Raw genomic sequence first — 19,843 nt, forward strand, 5'->3', positions numbered from 1 at the left:
AAAGAGAGAGAAAAACATGCTGAATGGAAAGCACTAGTGGGAAAATAGTTCTGTTACCAGGACAGGACTGAATGCATTCGGCTCTTTTTCGTGCGCATTGCAGAAGAATGTCCTCTGGACTCGAGCGTAGGACACATTGATTCTGACATGTTTATTTTCACAGCAAAGGCATTTTGGATTTCTAACAAGTCCAGCACATTTCAGCTTTTGTTGTGAATGCACCCAGTACCCTGGATGGGCTGGCTTTTTAAACAATGCTCTGACTGCGTGTGTGTGTGTGTGTGTGTGTGCACGTGTGTGTGTGTGTGTGTGTGTGTGTGTGCGCGTGTGTGTGTGTGTGCTGCCTGCCACAGTACATGGCCAAGGACCTTTAAGTTTATTGAACAGGGCTGACATCTGAGTGACTACCTGGCCATTTGTTCGACCCATTTGAAAAATGAGAGTTTATTTTTTTCTCAATAGTTTCTCCAACGTATGGCAGACTTTGATGTTGTGTTTGATTCTTGGCTGGTCAGTAATTACGGTAATTGAAGTCTTATCGAACTGATTGCACGCTCAGAGTAGAGATGTAGTGATAATATTATGCTGAGGTTCGATAGCCTTGGCCTCGCTGGGCCAAGTGTGTCTCAAGGCTTTGTTTAGCCCTGAACACAGAGCGGAGTGAGGCTCAGTGTCACTAAGTGTTGCAGCGCAGATCTGAGGAAATATACATGTCTGTATGAAGTATCACACTTCTTACTGAAATGTTGAGCTTGGCTTCATCCAGCGTCGTCTCAAGATTAGTTTGTGAGTTTTACTTAGAGGTCCCTGTTCCCACCCGTAATCCTGAGCACTGCTGGTGAAGGGCTTGCTGCTTGAGATGATTGGGTTTTGCTGTTAGAGGCAATGTTGAGGAAACTGATCTACTTTGGCACTAGGGCCTGAGGAAAATGAATAAATAGAAAACCGAGAACCTAATCAATCATATAATTGTTTAATGTAAGCATTTTTGACACTTTATTGTTATGGTTTTGTAAAGTAAAGGGAAGAAGATAAGGTGAGGGGGAGTTATAGTCACGGCAAAGTATTGTCTTTTGTTTACACCTGAAGGAATATACTGTTCCATGTGAGACTCTTGTCATACAGTATAAGGAGGGTTCTTTATTGCCACCTCCGGCTCTTCCACACCTCGACACAAAATACAGTACAGATATTTTCAAAATGTTTGACCTTTGAACTTTCTACAATAACTTTAATAATAAAAACAAGAATCACGATCCTGTGTACTCCAATGGAGTGTTAAACCCAAAGCATGCTGAACGCCAGTGGTGGTGGGTTCAATTCCACTTTTGAAACTAACTGCCCCTTTAAAAGCGTGATGTTACAAACCTGAGAATAGAATAGAAACTTTATTTCAGCATATATAACCAGTACACGTACAGATCAGTGGCGACTGGTGACAAAAAACTGAGGAGGACAGGAGGAAGAGAGGCGAACCGCCCATGGGCGCCGGGGGGCACTTTCCCTCAGTCAGTTATTATTTGAAATATCAGCTTTAAAATGTGAATTTACAGTCAATTTTAGCATATGAAAAACTGAATAACACTTTCTTTAACTACGTGCAGCAATTTATTTATCATATTCATGATAAAATATTACAAAACAACAATAAAACATTGTAAGCAATAGTTGTAATGGATTGTACTCTTCTCTAAAGAGAAAAAAAAATTGATATTGGTGAGGTGCTGGAGAGGTTAGGTGATATATGAAAAATGTTTTTGATTAGGGGACACTGAGGTGTGCTGGCTCTTTTAATACATCCATGGCTGGCTCTCGAACAGTTTGTTGGCAAATAGATTTGACAACTGGACAATGGAATACGTTGCACAGCAAATGCAGTATCCAACAGTTCACTCATGGCTAGCTAGCAATGGTACAGCTATGGGATTAGCTCATTTGGGTTGCTGTCAAAGCTGCCACTCTTATGTTGCTATAGCCTACAATTATATATATATATATATATATATATATATATATATATATATATATATATATATATATATATATATATATATATACAATTCTCACGCAAGCAGGAGCCAGGCTGTTCAGTGCATTTCTCCGATCCGGTGTTGCGACCAAGGCTGCGTTCCGAATCGCATACTTCTACTTCTTACTACCAGTACCTACTACAGCTGCCCTTAGAAAGTACGTACTTTGCAAGCAGTAGGCATCCAATTGGGACATACTACCTTGTCATAATATTGCGCCTTGAAATTAGCCCACATCCGTCGCTGTCCATAACGCGACATTCGTCTACAGCTGTCACAACTCGCACGTGACGCACATTTCCGCTGCGCACAGGATTGTGGGTCAGAATAGCCAGAAAAGCCTGCTGGCTTGCATACTGCAAAATACGACCGGATGTAGTAGGACATCCTGGTATTTTTGCCATACTGCATGTGGCATACTATGTATTGGGACATACTACATTCTGTTTTGGCATACTATATAGTAGGGTAGTAGGCGATTCGGAACGCAGCCCCAGTCTCTAGAAATGTTTTGGACGAGTTGCTGACAGTTTGAGCCTCCAGCCAATCTGCGCGCCTGCCTATGCCGCGCCTGACGTGCACCTCGTAGCTAACGTTACCGGCTATAGCCAGCCAGTGGAACTGTCGTGTTCAGACGGCTCTAGCTCAAAAAGTATTTATGTCAGCTTGGATATTTAGATGGCTCGAATCAAGACAAATAGACGAACAGTTTGATGTATAATATGTCCCATAATACTTTCGGATGTATTATATTATGGAGCTACGAACACACAAAAAGTCTCCAATGGCACAGGGAAGAGAAACAGACATCAATGCCGACCCAATCGGCCTTCACTGTGGTAAATCTGGAATGTGATTGGACTAACAAAATGTCAATATCTGAATCCTGTTCAGACAGGGCCGGAGTTCTGTCCTCCCTTGCTGTAATTTTTCAGCGTTTTGGCCAATCACAAATTAGCAAGAAAAAAGGCATTAAATTGATTTAAGAGAAAAGAACCCGCCCTAAGGGAGGCTAGCCTCCCTTCCATAGATATCTATGGGTCCTCCAGCTGCATGTTATAGATGTCACTGTTGGAGCTTTAGAATTTCAATAATGGGTTTTAATCCATAGGGAAAACCTGCTTTATGAACAAAACTGAGATAATATTAATTATGAATAAATATTTCATATATTTATATTTTAGTCCCTCTCTTCTCTCCAAAAACTGAGGAGGACTGTCCTCCCCTGCCTCAATGGACGAGCCTCCACTGGTACAGATACATTGGAATTCTTGTTATCACTTGTCCTTAATATCTTATCAGCCCTAATCAATTCCTCATTCCAGTCCTCGGTACGCAGCTAGAGATTATAATGCTCCCAATCTCTCAATTTACTATCTGTAGTCTAGCAGTCTATCAAATTATCCTTATCTACTTACAGTATTCCATCCAATCATGGATGACTGTGAGTCGGTCCATAATAAAGCAGTGAGATTGCACTCTCCAAAGACATCACTTTAATTTCCACTAACTTTTAGAAACTAAACAAGGTCTAAACCATTGGTCCCCAACCACCGGGCCATTGACCGGTACCGGGCCTCGGAAAGTATAGCCTAAAATAAATGAATAATAAAAAAATATTTTTTTGGGGGGGTGGTGGGGTAATGCATTTATTACATTGAACTGCATTCAGTCTGTTGGTCATTTTTTCACCAGTAACCACTATCTGTGAACCCCACAACAATTTACAGATTTTGAACTTCCGACCCGGAAGCTCCAAATAAAGGAGCACTTCCGAGTTGATCTTGAGCTAGCCACGTTTATATCAGTGCGTTGTTAGGCCTACTTAAACTTATTATTAGGCCTATAATAATAATAATAATAATAATAATAGGCTAATATGTATTGACACCAAAATAATATGCATGTAATGTGTTTAAATCAGTGTGCTGTTGTTAGGCCTACTTAAACTTATGAAAAAGCGACTACACTACAACGTTATAGGCTCAGAAAAAAAAGAAGAAGTTTTAGGCTACCCCCCGGGCCTCGGAAAATTTGGCTATATGAAACCGGTCCTCGGTGCAAAAAAGGTTGGTGACCCCTGGTCTAAACAATCTGTATTATCGTGAAGGATTTGCCCCACAGATTACAGCCATGGAACACAATCACAATCATTGAACTCAGGTGTGACTGATTGGACTAATTTCATACTATTCACAAGAAAGTTGACATTGAAGTTGGATGGGATCTGCAGCAAGGTATGAAACATTTTAATTACTGACTTATTGGATTACTGATTTATTTATCTTACTTGTCACTTTGATTGTGCTTATTGTCTGGAGGACAATGATTGTGGTGCGTGTCTCTTGTTTTAGTTTTCCAGTGATGGATTCACACACAGCCTGCCAGCTGATTGGACAGGAGGCCTTGGAGGATCAAGTGAAGGCTTTCCTTGGTCAGCGGTGATAATGTTGGATTTCTCAGTGTCCAAACCGTCCAGTGAAGAATTCAGTTAAATGCATTTAACAGCATCTGTTGTTGATAGACATATTAAAAAGTTATATAACTCATCTTATTTTGTTTATGCTGTTTGTACAGGAAGATCCAGAATTACATCAGCCAACGTGTTACGTGACGTCTCAACTAAGAGCACGTGCAATGGGTTCACTTCTGCATGTTTGTTGTTTTGTTAAATTTCTTTGCCCAGGACAATTGTGTAATTGTAATAATACACAATTGTATAATAATAATAATAATAATAATAATAATACAATAATAAAAAATATTTTTCCTTGTCAATTGTGTCTTATTATTGTCTGTTTTAAGTGATGGGTTAATGATGATTTAATTATATCAATAGTCATTGCCAAAAAAAACATATACCAAACAAATATTGTAGTGCAATTTAGATCTCTTTATGAGTGAATAGAGGGTTCCTTGCTTGGTTTCTCTAGGTGCTTTGCTTAACTCTGTCACTAAGGTATCCTCCCTGTATGGCAACCCCTCATGAACAACCCCCTACTGGGATGCTGGTATGCTGTTACTGGTATGTAGCACCATTTCATAAGGAAACTTGAAAAGATAGTTTAAATACAAATACACTCCTTTCTCAAAGAAAATAACTTCCTGGAGGGACTTCAATCAGGCTTTAGGACACACCACAGCACTGAAACTGCTCTCACTAAAATAATCAGTGACCTCAGCTTAAACTCTGATGCAAATAAGGTCTAAATTCTTGTTCTATTAGACCTAACTGCAGCGTTTGATATGATCCACCATGTCATCCTAATCAATCATATTGGTCTCTCTGACTGTGTGTTAAACTGGTTCAGAACATACATCAAAGGGACAAAGTTCTATATTGGGCTTGGAGATCATGTGTCTGAGAAACATGACACCTGCTTTGGGGTTGCACAAGGGAGTTGCCTTGGTCCATTACTATTCTCACTATACATGCTGCCACTCAGGGATATCATTAGAGAGCACAATGTATGTTTTCATAGTTATGCAGATGACACACAACTGTACATCTCTGCTGAACCAAATTATGCTGCAGATATAAACTCCATTACTACCTGTCTTCTAGCAATAAATAAATGCTTGAGCAATAACTTCCTAAAGATAAACGAGGACAAAAGTGAAATCCTACCCTAGTGAAAAAAAGTAAAATCCTGGCCCTAAAACAAAAAGAGAAATGCTGTTTAAAAATCGGGGGAAACTGACATTCTAGATTAAACCTGAGGTTACATGTACTCTTCACTGACCAGCCCCAAAACTTCAGCTCATTCAAAACTCTGCAGCTCAAGTATTAACCAGAACCAAGAGGAGAAAGAACATTAGTCCAGTCTTAGCTGCTCTGCATTGGCCTCCAGTAACATTTAGAGTTGATTTTAAGGTCCTCCTCCTAATATACAAAGCCCTTAATGGGCGAGAACCAAGCTACATTGCTAACTCCCTTGTCAACTACAGTACGTGCCTTTAAGAACACTGCGATCATCTCCTGCTTTATTAGTTTCCAAGGAGCAGTCAGAAGAAGATCGGGAGTGCAGCCTTTGTCAATTATTGCCCAAATCTATTGAACTCAATACCTATAGATATCAGGGTAGCCAGATCGCTAAATACTTTAAAAAGAAAGCTAAAAATGTATCTCTTCACTTTAGCTTTTAGCTAGCTCCTTTTGCACTTGTTTGCTACTGTACCTTTTATGTGTATCTGTCCTGTACATCATTTTATTAAATAGCAATTATCAAATAATTAATGATAAAACAATTAATTGGAATAGTTTAAACATTCTAATTACGAGTCTGGTGGGAAGGGGCAGACTGGGTCACTGCCGACATTTTGAAGAAATCTGGACACACACAGTATGACGGTATTGTGTTCTAGAAGTCCAGGGAGAATTTAACATTTTTAATAGGTTTGGAACCATTGCCAATTGTATTATTGCGTAACCTGTGGGAACATATGAAGAGAACTCATTTGTGGGATTTTGTGGGGTTCTTTGTTATATTGAATTGGTTGAACCTTTTTTTAAAGGTTTTTTTTACTTGATTTCTTGTCTTTATTTAATTTTTCTTATTATTTTTCTTATTTATTAGGGCCCGAGCACTGGCGGTGCGAGGCCCTATTGAAACTCGAAGGATTATTATTATTATTCTTCTCCTTCTTCTCCTTCTTCTTCTCCTTTACTCCAAACAAATGCCTTTTAGGCGGCCTGAACATCGATGAAAACGGATGAAACTTTGCAGATACGTCAGTCCCGGTGAAAAATTTGATAATTCATGGGTGACGGAAATGGGCGTGGCAAAACGGCTCAAGAGCGCCCCCTGGAAAGTTTAAAATGGCGAGCCCCACCTTTCAGTTTGATGTAGGCTAACGAAATTCGGTGGGCATATGTATTTCATCGAGCCACACTTAAATGTCTCTTGGAGCTATACCCAACATGCAACAGGAAGTCCGCCATTTTGCTCTTAATGTGCCATTTTGTCCTTGTTTTGACCATTTCCATGCCTCGTACTTCGACGAACTCCTCCTACAGATTTCATCCGATCAACTTCATATCGGGTCAGCTTCATCTTAAGACCTTTGTGATCAAAAGTTATCAAAAAAATTGAGTTTTCACCAAACACCCTTGCCGTGGCGCCCCGCCAAAGTTTGACATTTCGCCATAAAACACGAAGTCCTCATAACTCCTCCATACATTATTCAATTTGTCCGATATATGTCACGCTTCATGACGGTTCTGTCCTGAACACATCTATGTGTCAGTATTGCGTCATACTTATAGCGCCACCTATTGGTGAAACAGTACGTCCTCATAACTCCTCCATACATTATCCGATTTGTCCGATATGTCTCACGCTTCATGACGGTTCTGTCCTGAACACATCTATGTGTCAGTATTGCGTCATACTTATAGCGCCACCTATTGGTGAAACAGGAAGTCCTCATAACTCCTCCATACATTATCCAATTTGTCCGATATATCTCACGCTTCATGACGGTTCTGTCCTGAACACATCTATGTGTCAGTATTGCGTCATACTTATAGCGCCACCTATTGGTGAAACAGGAAGTCCTCATAACTCCTCCATACATTATCCAATTTGTCCGATATATCTCACGCTTCATGACGGTTCTGTCCTGAACACATCTATGTGTCAGTATTGCGTCATACTTATAGCGCCACCTATTGGTGAAACAGGAAGTCCTCATAACTCCTCCATACATTATCCAATTTGTCCGATATATCTCACGCTTCATGACGGTTCTGTCCTGAACACATCTATGTGTCAGTATTGCGTCATACTTATAGCGCCACCTATTGGTGAAACAGGAAGTCCTCATAACTCCTCCATACATTATCCGATTTGTCCGATATATCTCACGCTTCATGACGGTTCTGTCCTGAACACATCTATGTGTCAGTATTGCGTCATACTTATAGCGCCACCTATTGGTGAAACAGGAAGTCCTCATAACTCCTGCATACATCATCCGATTTGCACCAAATTGCTGACGCTTCATGAAGGTCACCTTCTGAACACATCTATGCGTCGGTATTGAGTTACACTTACAGCGCCACCTACTGGTGAAACAGGAAGTACTTATAACTCCAACATACTTTGTCCGATTTACACAACATTTCTCACGCTTCATCAAGGTACTGTCCTGAACACATCTATGCGTCGGTATTGAGTCACGCTTAGAGCGCCACCTATTGGTGACAGGAAGTTTCTGTCAGTACTGGACACCGAAATAGCACACCCTTTAACGGCACCACACCCCGACCCGCGTGGGGTGCGAGGGCCCGCTCACTGCTGCTCGCAGCACTAGTTATTATTTGTTTTTTATTGTGTTTTACCTTCCATCTTATTTTCCAGCTTTTTGTTCATTTTATGTCTATTTTTATGTGAAGCACTTATGTACAGTACTGTAAATTCTCTGTTGTAAAGCATTTATTTGTATGAAAGGTGCTACAAATAAAGTTGTATTATTATTATTATTATTATTATTGTTATTATTATTATAAATCTTTTTTTTTTTTTTTTCTTCTTCTTCTTCTTTTTATTATTATTATTATTATTATTATTATTACACTTGGTTCCAGGTGGAACCAAATTATGTTTCTTTGTTTTGGATGCCTTTGGGGCCACATACTGCAGAACATTCCCATGAAGAACCCTCTCTTTCTCTATGGTTCTCATTCTCATCTCAACACTCTCATGGTTCTAAAAAGAACCATTATAAAAAGGTTTTCCACTGCCCAAAAGATGTTCTCCTACAAGGCCAAAATGAAAAACCCTTATTTTGTACTAATGTAGCTACAGTACAACTTTTTCCAAAGTGTGGTCCATCTGTACTGATGTCTCTGAGAACATTGTGTAAATAAAGTTAAACAGGATCATATATTGTCAACAACTCTGAGATACTAATCAAGTTTGGTACATCACACTAGCCGAGGGTGCTCTGTCATCTGTAATATTCCTGTCTGAAGAATGATTTCCCTGGCACTAAAGAATGAGTTCCCTGGCACTAAAGAATGAGTTCCCTGGCACTAAAGAATGAGTTCCCTGGCAATAAAGAATGAGTTCCCTGGCACTAAACCGCTATAAAACAGTACGGAACACACACAGATACTCAAATACTGTTGGAGGTGTACATTTGTCTAGTTGTTGTGAGATAGTTGTCATCCCATGTAGTCTCAGATGTCTAAGCCTGATGTTTCATCAGATGGTTTGTGGGAAAGACCTGCCAATGGAACAGAGTGGACCTGCTGCAGCTAATGATCTGCTCTGGGATGGATGCGCAAGATGGGAGCAGCAATGTAAAGTGGAAAAGAGAAATTCTGTAGTTTTGGCTCTAATTAATATTAATTACCACAGAGATTTGGAACCTTAAACCTGACAACAAGATTTATCTTTTATAATGTTAAATACCACTTTTGGTGTAGAGAAACATTTGCGCACTGCTGTTCCCGCTTTCTTCTTGAGGAGGACAATCAGGCCGTAATAAGGCCCAGCCTGGGCTCCGACCCCAGAGGATTCTCATTGTTACCACAGAATATCAATCAATACACAGCTTGGGGGCCACTGCAGTCATCCTGCCCCGCAAATACTCGTCTGGAACTAAAAGAGGTATCCTAACAAGACCAGGTTTAGATCTTTTACTTAATTAATATGTGATGTGACAACACGCTACACAGTTAGGCACTCCATTCGTCCCCAAAAGGTCAAGGATAAGATGTTTTTGTATCATAAAGCTGTAATTGTACCATCATTTGCGAACGAGCAAAAAAAACAACCACCTGAAAAGGAGAGCTTATTAGTTGTGCTGCGGTGTGATTGTCCTCAGAGCAGCGCTGAGTGAATGCAGGGCTGCGGGGCTCGGATCACAGGACGTATCCCCCCGGGACCGGACGCCCTGCAGAGGGCTGCGGGGCTCGGATCACAGGACGTATCCCCCCGGGACCAGACGCCCTGCGGAGAGCTGCTGATAAGGCCTGATATTGGAGGCTGTGTAAACCTCGTTAAGCCCCCCATTCCCCAGCGTGAAGGGGGGTAATCCAAAACACCTGGGGTGGTTAACTGGGCTCAGGTGGGATTAAAGGTTTCATGGCGCTCCACCAGGGCAGGAAGGACAAAGATCCACACCCCTGTCTGGTTTCCTTTTTCATCTAAACCACTTCCCCTGCGTATTATCTGTCTCTACTGTTCAAATATGGTTTTCCAAATGGTACTAACTCTTCGTCATGCTCCGGCTCATAGAACTGGCCTGATTTAGCTTAAAATTGTATCTTCTAAATGAGAACATTGATTCTCACTCAGCCTCCATGACCCTTGTGTGGGAGGCTCAGGGCCATCCGTCCGAGCCAGTCAACTGGAGGTCACCACAGGTCAATCGATCGTAGACTGTCCGTGCGTTGGTGCCTGGATGCTTGTGAAGAACGGTTCCTCAAAAAAACACATATTTTTGTGTGTGTAAAATAAGAACACGCTGTCAAACGTACTGCCCGGAACATAGTGTGACCAGACGTGACGTGTCACCGTGTGTATCCCAGTGTCCCCTTCACCCCCTCACTGTCCTCTGTGTCTCTAGATGTGGACGAGTGTGCGGAGGCTCTTGACAACTGCAGCATCGACGCCATCTGCCAGAACACCCTGAAGTCTTACAAATGCATCTGCAAGTCGGGATACAAGGGAGACGGCAAGCACTGTGAAGGTATGATTTATCAAGAACACTTTGACTCTTTTACTGAAGCTTGACTGTCCTCTAGTTTCTTCTTTGTTATGTGTGTGTGTGTGTGTGTGTGTGTGTGTGTGTAGTTGGGCATTATATTAAATGATTCTATTGGATTCATTTGGGGAAAAAGTGTTTTTAAGTATGCATCTTACAATAGACTAATGGATATTTAGATATAAATGGCTACTTTGATATCCTTTCTTAATTAAGACCTAACCACCAGCCCAGTGGCTTGTTGAAAATAGATCTTGTCTTGCTTAACATGACTCATTAGTTTTCAAAGCCTGTCCTGTAGAGGGGGGGGGGGATCCAGGTGCAGACTGCTCCTTTGTGACAAGATGAAATAAAGCAGTAAATTTCCTACACATGTTAGTGAAGAGAATGAAGATAGTGGATGAAGAAGCAGCGGTCGGTGGATCTGCCAGACAGCCAGGGATGTTTCCACAGCCCAGGGCATGCTGGGTAGGCTGTCAGATGCTATTGGGTTTTTTCAGGAGCGTTCAAAGCGTTCGGTCCCACCATTTTTTATTGGTATGCAAAAGCCATATTTCACATTGTCATTTGTTTCGCTTGCACCATTCTTTAATTTACTCACTGCATGTTTTTCATGGCCGTTGGCCTGTAGATGATAAAGGTTTGCTTTATTGAGCTCATTGTGAAAGGAAAGTGTTTAGTGGAAGACCCTGAATTGAAGAGAGAGAGAGAGAGAGAGAGAGGGGGGGGGGGGTTGATGTTAGCCTCTCTCTCAAGGCCTCGAGGCTGCTCTTCCTCAGTAGTGGGTTTTGAAGCAGCTAAACTAGGGATGAAGAAGAATGGAAATGGCCTTCTGAGGAGAGTCTGTCTGACTCTATTATAGTCCTCGCCAGGTCGGCCAGTCTATCTGAAATGGCCCATGGGCGTTGATCATTGGCCCAGGCAGGGACCGACAGAGATGATTTTTCAATTCGATGTTTTACGTATATCTGCATTGTTGGTCTTCACGGAATTAAGTCTGCATTTTTGCCTCGCGAATAATTTCAATTGTTTGATAACACCCAAAAAACGGACAGTATGCTTGCAACCCAGTCTCACACACAAACACTTGCAGGGGATTTATTTTTACTGAAACAATTTTAGAAAAACGAAATACATTGAACGATAATATTGCTGCAGCGTTTTTGTGATGATAGTTGCGCGCGTCTCCGGGGTCTGGACTATAGTCATCCTTATCCAGGAGTCTTGATCAGTGAAAAAGCCTATCGACTTGGTGTTTTGCTCCATGTCTCCAAGTCTAGCGTCCATGAAGAAACTAAACAAAACTTCCAATACAGCATGAGGTTCCTCTCAGGGAGGGACAGAACCGCCCAGTCCTCTTCATCAGCTACATCAGCGAAGGGGAAAACGCTGTCCCATCATGCATCATAGGCTGCCCCCAAAAGCTCCCAGTCCAGAGTCAATCAGCCCCCTCCAACAAGGACGGGGGACTAGAGTAGATGTGTAGGGGGGAGGGGCTACGGTGCGTGGTCATGACAGACTAGAATCCCTTTCCTGTCTGGGGATGCGCTGCTGGCCAGAACACTGCGTTAGAGATGTTGGTCTCTGAAGCAGAGCTGCGTGGGGCTGTGGAGAAGAGGAGTTGGCGTGAGCGTTGGCGTCGGGGGTCCGTCCTCCGAGCCTCTGGGGCAGATGAGTGAGCGTCAGCGTCGGGGGTCCGTCCTCCGGGCCTCTGGGGCAGATGAGAGTGAGCGTCAGCGTCGGGGGTCCGTCCTCCGGGCCTCTGGGGCAGATGAGAGTGAGCGTTAGCGTCGGGGGTGTGTCCTCCGGGCCTCTGGGGCAGATGAGTGAGCGTCAGCGTCGGGGGTCCGTCCTCCGGGCCTCTGGGGCAGATGAGTGAGCGTTAGCGTCGGGGGTCCGTCCTCCGGGCCTCTGGGGCAGATGAGTGAGTGTCAGCGTCGGGGGTCCGTCCTCCGGGCCTCTGGGGCAGATGAGTGAGCGTTAGCGTCGGGGGTCCGTCCTCCGGGCCTCTGGGGCAGATGAGAGTGAGCGTTAGCGTCGGGGTCCGTCCTCCGGGCCTCTGGGGCAGATGAGAGTGAGCGTTAGCGTCAGGGGTCCGTCCTCCGGGCCTCTGGGGCAGATGAGAGTGAGCGTTAGCGTCAGGGGTCCGTCCTCCGGGCCTCTGGGGCAGATGAGAGTGAGCGCCGGCTCTGGGACCAGCTGAGGCGGAGGCGGCGGCCCAGGGAAAGGGGAGACAGGAAGAGGGAGAGTGTTCTGTTCCAGCCTCATCCCTCGGCTGTCAGCTCACATTAAGCCCTGCACTCAAGCAGCTACAGAGCGGAGCTCAGCCAGGGACATCATCACCTCTGAACGGGCCAGCGAACCACGAGGGGAGCAGGGGAAGACTCCTCTACCCGCCTCTCCTCCTCTCCTCTCCTCCTCTCCTCTGCTCTCCTCTCCTCCTCTACTCTCCTTTCCTCCTTTCCTCTGCTCTTGTCCTCTCCTCCTCTCCTCTGTGCTTAATGGTGTTGTTATTTCAGCTGTAGCTCTGCTTATCGTCAGGGTTACTAAAACCCTCAGCGCTCCCTGTCTGTCTTTTCTTCTTTTTTCTTTCTTTAAATCTGTGACCCACTCACACAGGTGTTTTAAATCTGTGACACACTCACACAGGTGTTTTAAATCTGTGACCCACTCACACAGGTGTTTTAAATCTGTGACCCACTCACACAGGTGTTTTAAATCTGTGACCCACTCACACAGGTGTTTTAAATCTGTGACCCACTCACACAGGTGTTTTAAATCTGTGACACACTCACACAGGTGTTTTAAATCTGTGACCCACTCACACAGGTGTTTTAAATCTGTGACACACTCACACAGGTGTTTTAAATCTGTGACCACCTCACACAGGTGTTTTAAATCTGTGACACACTCACACAGGTGTTTTAAATCTGTGACACACTCACACAGGTGTTTTAAATCTGTGACACACTCACACAGGTGTTTTTGTTCTGTCGTATCACAAAGTAGTGATCATCTTGTCACCTTCCAGTTTCCACTTGGTATTGTGTGTGTATTGAGGGACGTATGTGTGTATTGTGTGTGTATTGAGGGACGTATGTGTGTATTGTGTGTGTATTGAGGGACGTATGTGTGTATTGTGTGTATTGAGGGACATGTTATGCATATCGGGCCCCGTCCGGACTCTCACGTCCCCTCACCCTCTTCCTCCTCTCCCTCCGTGCAGACCTGGACGAATGCGCGACCGAGTACAACGGCGGCTGCGTCCACGATTGCATCAACATCCCCGGAAACTACAGATGCACGTGTTACGACGGCTTCCGCCTCGCGCACGACGGACACAACTGTCTAGGTGAGTTTGTTCGCTCGCTCGTGAGCGTGTGTGTTCGAGCGCTTGTTTTTGTACGCGTCAGCGGTCGGCGCGGTGAGAACGAACGTCTTCCCAGACGCTCACAGTCTGAACAGCTGAGGACCTTGTTGGATAACGAGAGGAAGGAGAGCAGCTCACAGAAGGTTTCTCTGTAGGGGTTAGGGTTCCTCTGTAGGGGTTAGGGTTCCTCTGTAGGGTTTAGGGTTCCTCTGTAGGGGACGCCTCGTTTCTATGGAACTACACACACTCTGGATAATATATCCAACTTGACATTATCCATGTTGTTGCATAACTTACTCCCTTAGCCAGGATGTCTGGTATCACAGCATGGAAAAGAGTTTGGGTTGGGATGATGTATTTTTACAAGACTAATGTGTGATCTTTAGCCTTCTCTGTTTGACAGCCATTTCCTTGTTCCATATGGCAGGTAGACTCTCATGACTTCTGTTCTCTTAAAAAATGAAATAAGAAAAAAAGAAACATTTGTTAAACAAGTCTGGCAAAAGGGGGTGAATTTATGAAGAGCTTGACCCTGGGCTCGGGGCTCTGAGTGAGCCTTCAGCGGACCATACTTTCCCATGGTTTAATATTACACCAGTGTGCCATTCATATTAGCCCCATGGAGCACCCGCTCAAATATGAAGGTTACAGAATGAGGGGAACGTCTCCTCAGCCTGCGTGTATGAGCTGTCTCTCTCTCTCTCTCTCTCTCCTCTCTCTCCTCTCTCTCTCTCTCTCTCTCCCCCCCCCCCCCCTCTCTCTCTTTACGTCCTGCCCTCTCTCTCTACCTCTCCCCCCCCCCCCCCCCCCCTCTCTCTCTCTCTCTCTCTCTCTCTCTCTCTCTCTACCTCCGCCACACCCTCTTGATTTCTGCTCCCAAGTCAGTCATTTACCATGGCTGGACCTCTTCAGGGACCCTCTCTCCTGTTTGGTTGGCCCCCAGCTTGAAGCTTTTAAATTGACACCGAAATCTTTGATGTTGTTTGTTGCTGTGAGGTTGTTATGAAGGACCATTATGAACTGAGATTTGGTCCAGCAACTCTCGTCTTTTGGCTTATAAAAGGACTGATGAGTCCCTTAACCTCTACCTTACCTATTCCACCTGGGCATGAAACACCTCCTCTGATCTCTGATCCAGATAAATTAGATATAGCCCTCTCATTCTCTCTCTCTCTCTCTCTCTCTCTCTTTCTCTCTTACACACACACACACACACACACACACACACACACACACTCACTCACACATATAGTACACACATGCACAGTCTGAAGCAGGGCTATTTTCCGAGCCATTTAGCCAGGTCCATTTGTCCGTGTAGATCATTAGCTGTGTGGTGGACGGGCTGCTGGCTCTCATGCAGGTGTGTAATTGGACTATCTGACTGTGTGGCTGCTGCTGCTTCAAATAGCCTGGCATCCATCAACCCCTTTGATGTGATTCTCTCTATCTTATCATCTGTGCTCGCTTGTTCACTCACACACACACACACACACACACGCTCGCGCAGGTACACACGCACGCACACACACACGCGTGCAGGTACACACACACACACACACACACACAAGCACGCACTCACGTGCGGTTATGTCTACTAGTTTGTGCTTGTGTGCGTTCCTGCATATGTATGTATTTGTTTTGAGTGTCCTCTGTCATGGTTCGTCTTTACAGAGGGCAGAGCGGACTAGCCAGTCATTTCTTCTCTCTTTCTCTCCCTCTCTCTCTCCCTCCCTTCTTCTCCCTCTCTCTCTCTCCCCCCCCCCCCTCTTCCCCCATCACTAGAGACTCTTCTCTCCTACTCACTGCTCTCAGAGCCTCTCAGAGCCCGTCAGGGGAGTTGAGCTCCTGGCCTTGTCTCATTGTGTTACACATTGGTTTATTCATAACATGATTGTGCAGATGTGACTGGCAGACGTTTGCGTAATGGGCGGGTCATCTTTCATTATACATGGCACAATTACACATGTCCTAGCAGCCAGCGGAGTCTGAAGTCAAGAAAAACATATGATCAGTGGTAAAGCCGTCTTTTGTGACTGGACCAAGGCTTTTTTGTGAGTGTGTTGCGTAGGGACGTACAAAAGTATTCGGATGAGTTATATGGCCTTCAAGTACAGGCTACTCTCCCATAGCTGTTATTGTTGCTCTGCCTTGTGGGTTGGATGGGAACGGCGAGTATTTTTGCGAGCGTGGCGTGCTCTACATCCCCTCTCCAGAAGGCTAAGTGTGTAATCCTCACCAGAAAGGCAGGCCAAGAAGTTTGATATTGGGCTCCAGCTTCCTCCAGGACGGCCCAGCGCCGGGCCTGAGAAGGGATTAGTCCCGCTGGCCTCGCTGGAACCTGAGTGGCTGAGCAGCTGGGGACCAGGAGAGGTCAGACCAATCAGAGCCCGGCTAACTCAGAGGGGCTGGGGGAACGAGCAGACACCCCGGACTGGACAAAGTTCACACTGAGTTGAAGCACTTTTGCCCGACGCTTGGTTTTAATAGACTGTTTGTGTGTAGTAGTGTTCAGTTCTGTTCTGATTTTCATAACTGAAACGTATGCTGTTGAGACCCTGAGGAGTCCTAGCGACATCCCAGGCCGATCCTACCCTGGCCAGTAGGGTGCACTCTGTTTCCCGGCCGGGACCCAGGGAGCAGTTGAGCAGAACAGGCATCGCTAAAGAGCTGTCCTCTTGCTCCTCACGCCACAAGACGTCCCTCACCAGGACCCTCTGGTCTCTCCCCTCACGCACGCGTCAGGAGCCCAGCGGACAAGCGCAGTGTAGCGGAGCCACCCAGGCGTGGCGTCGATGCCCCCTCCGTCCAATCACCCCCCCCGCCTCCGCAGGGACATGCCCATCGACGAGGCCGAGGAGCAGCCGAGCCCCGGTGCCTCCGTCACGCCCTCACCACCCGAGACGGACGGACCGCGGCCTGGGCTCTGAATCACCGCGCCTATTAGAAACGTCGTTTTAAAAGCTAGGATTTGAATCCAAAGCCCACGTTGTCGTAGCGATGGGAAGCAGATGAGCGGCGTCCGGCGTTCCTCCGCCGCGCTCCGCCGCCTCCCCGGGTTCATGAGCTGCGGCTTCACCTCTCGGCCCTTTCGAAAGCTAAATTCCTTCTTATCGTGGGTACGGTCCGTTGGACTTGCTCAAGTAGACTGTGTGAGTGTGAAATATCATTAACATCTGTCCAAACACGCAGGGGAAGGATTTACGGCCGCAAACCCACAGATCACATATTCTCTCACCTTTGGCCTCGCTAGGAAAACACTATCGGGCGTTAAGTTACAGATCTGTCCGGCGTGGGTTTGTCAGGCCCAGCAGACTGGACACAGGCTGGTAAAATGCAGACGGAACCAGCGTTTTCCTCGGTAGCAGCGCTGTCAACGTCTCACCCTGATCCATGCCCTCCACGCCCCCCCCCCCCCCCCCAACCTGCTCCCCCCCCTCACCCTGCCCCCCCCCTCTCACCCTGCTCAATGCCCTCCACGCCCCCCCCCCCTCTCTCACCCTGCTCCACGCCCCCCCCCTCTCGCCCTGCTCCCCCCCCCCCTCTCACCCTGCTCCACGCCCCCCCCCCCCTCATCCTGCTCCACGCGCCCCCCCCCCCCCTCTCACCCTGCTCCACGCCCCCCCCCCCCCCCCTCCCTAGGGCACGGCTGGGTCTAGATAAATGTGAGCAGACTCACAGTAGAGGTCAGGGGTGTGTGGCAGCATTGTCTCTAGAGTGTGTGTGTGTGTGTGTGTGTGTGTGTGTGCGCGTGTGTGCGTGCGTGCGCGCGCGCATGTATGTTTTGCAATGATTCGGGTCCCAGGAGGAGCTGTTGTCAGAGCGGTATTTACTTATACATCAGCCTCTGCCATCCTCTCCTTCTTCCTCTCTTTTTATCTCTCCCTCTCTCTCTCTCTCTCTCCCTCTCTCTATCTCTCCCTCTCTCTCTATCTCTCCCTCTCTCCCTCTCTCTCCCCCTCTCCCTCTCTCTCTCTCTCTCTCTCTCTCTCTCTCTAGTGGCCTCCCATCAAGTGTAAGCGTCAAGACACACACACACACACACACACACACACACACACACACAGCTGAGCAAGCCATGGACTTCTTTTCTTCTATCAACAAACAATGATTTGGTTTGTATTGATTCTGCGGGAACTCAATTCCCTGACCAATCTAGAGGGAAATGCGTGCCCTTCTCCTTTCACCTTCCCCCAACACTTCCCATGATCCTCTGCTAAATATCCCGGGATGCTGATGTCATCCAGGAGAGCATATGCTCTTTACAGTTTGTAATGAATTATTATAAATGAGTACATTATTAATCACCAGGGGGGAAATTGTTTTTGCCACCAGCAGGATAACAATAAAAACCAAACACCAGTCAGTCGTTGTTAGTATCTGATGGCGAGAAAGATTTTCCAAGCTGGTCCGTAGAGCATTTGGGCGTGGCCAGGCGGTCACTGAGGACATGCCTGTGGGTCTGGAGGCTTCGTGTCTTGCTCCTTCACCCTGCTATGACCTCCAGTCCCTCCCGGGTCACACCGATGATGGCGCCCGCCTTTTGGATCAGTTTATCGATTCTGCTCTGGTCGGCAAACTACAACATAAAAGGGAACACCCAAATTGTCTCCCCGGATTTCAAGGATACAGTAATGTAATTTCCTTATTCACTTAGCTGTTAAAACCATGGTAACATCCCTTTTGATAAGCTTTGCCCCCCCCCCCCCTTCCCCCGCCCCCCAATTGGGCGTGACAGCCTTGAGTTATCGCTTGGTTGAGCCTGTGTAGCTGTCCCCTCTAATCCCCGGGGATCTTGTTCTAAGGCTGGCTAATCAAACGCCGAGGCTCCAGCCTGATATATTATTGACCACGGGCCTGTTGGGAAAAGCGCGGTCATCAGAGAGCTCGGTGTCGCTCTGCCCTTTGAAGCACACTTAGATGCGCCCTTTTAAGCGCGCTTGCTTGACTTTAAAGGTGACAAAGATAACCCCTCACCACACACTCGCTGGCTTTGATTATCCTGTGTAAGGGCGATATCGGCCTGCCCCCCCTGTCTCCTGCCCACCCCTGTCTCCTGCCCCCCCTGTCTCCCCTGTCTCCTGCCCCCCCCCTGTCTCCCCTGTCTCCTGCCCACCCCGTCTCCTGGCTGTGAGAAAGGGAGGTGGGAGGATAATGGCCTCCAGGCAAGGGGATTGAAGGTCCTCTGTTCGTCCCCTGTCCCGGCAGTGTGCCCCAAGTGTCCTTGAGCAAGAAAGTGAACCCCAAAATCGCACACATGGTGGAAAGAAGGCGTCCGGGCCTTTCTGTGCTGAGTTTCCATGTTCTCTCCTTCGCCACAAGGGTTTCCTCCCAAAGAACCCGACAGATTCAAGAGATTCAAGATTCCTTACAATACGAAAAACATGAAGAGATGCTCTTCAGTCTGGTCCCTGACCAAGAGCGGTTGGACTGGACTTGGTCCTCGGGCGCCGTGAACAATGGCTGCCCACTGCTCCTGGCTGCCCCTGGAGGAGGATGGCTTGGATGGGAAAACGCGGATGCAAAGACGATTTCCAACAGCGACCCCCGTGTGTGTGTGTGTGTGTGTGTGTGTGTGTGTGTGTGTGTGTGTGTGTGTGTGTGTGTGTGTGTGTGTGTGTGTGTGTGTGTGTGTGTGTGTGTGTGTGTCCTCCCGCTATGTGTCCAGTGTGTCACTGTGAGGCTAAATAAAGACCCCCCTCTCCCCCAGGTCCTAATTATTATGTTA

The 19,843-nt window shown here is 46.3% G+C and overlaps 1 protein-coding gene across 1 annotated transcript in view; it reads left to right on the forward strand.

The window, feature by feature from the left end:
- The window catches only part of scube3 (signal peptide, CUB domain, EGF-like 3), a gene marked incomplete at both ends in the record, with an annotated part of 88,891 nt that overhangs the window by 10,383 nt on the left and 58,665 nt on the right, over positions 1 to 19,843 (forward strand). The window contains 2 exons of the mRNA XM_084436462.1: positions 10,608 to 10,730; positions 13,972 to 14,097. Of these exons, the coding sequence (XP_084292588.1) occupies positions 10,608 to 10,730; positions 13,972 to 14,097 (249 nt within the window). The remainder of the gene's footprint in view (positions 1 to 10,607; positions 10,731 to 13,971; positions 14,098 to 19,843) is intronic.

This window comes from Borostomias antarcticus, assembly GCF_949987555.1.
Source record: "Borostomias antarcticus genome assembly, chromosome: 3".
NCBI lineage: Eukaryota > Metazoa > Chordata > Actinopteri > Stomiiformes > Stomiidae > Borostomias > Borostomias antarcticus.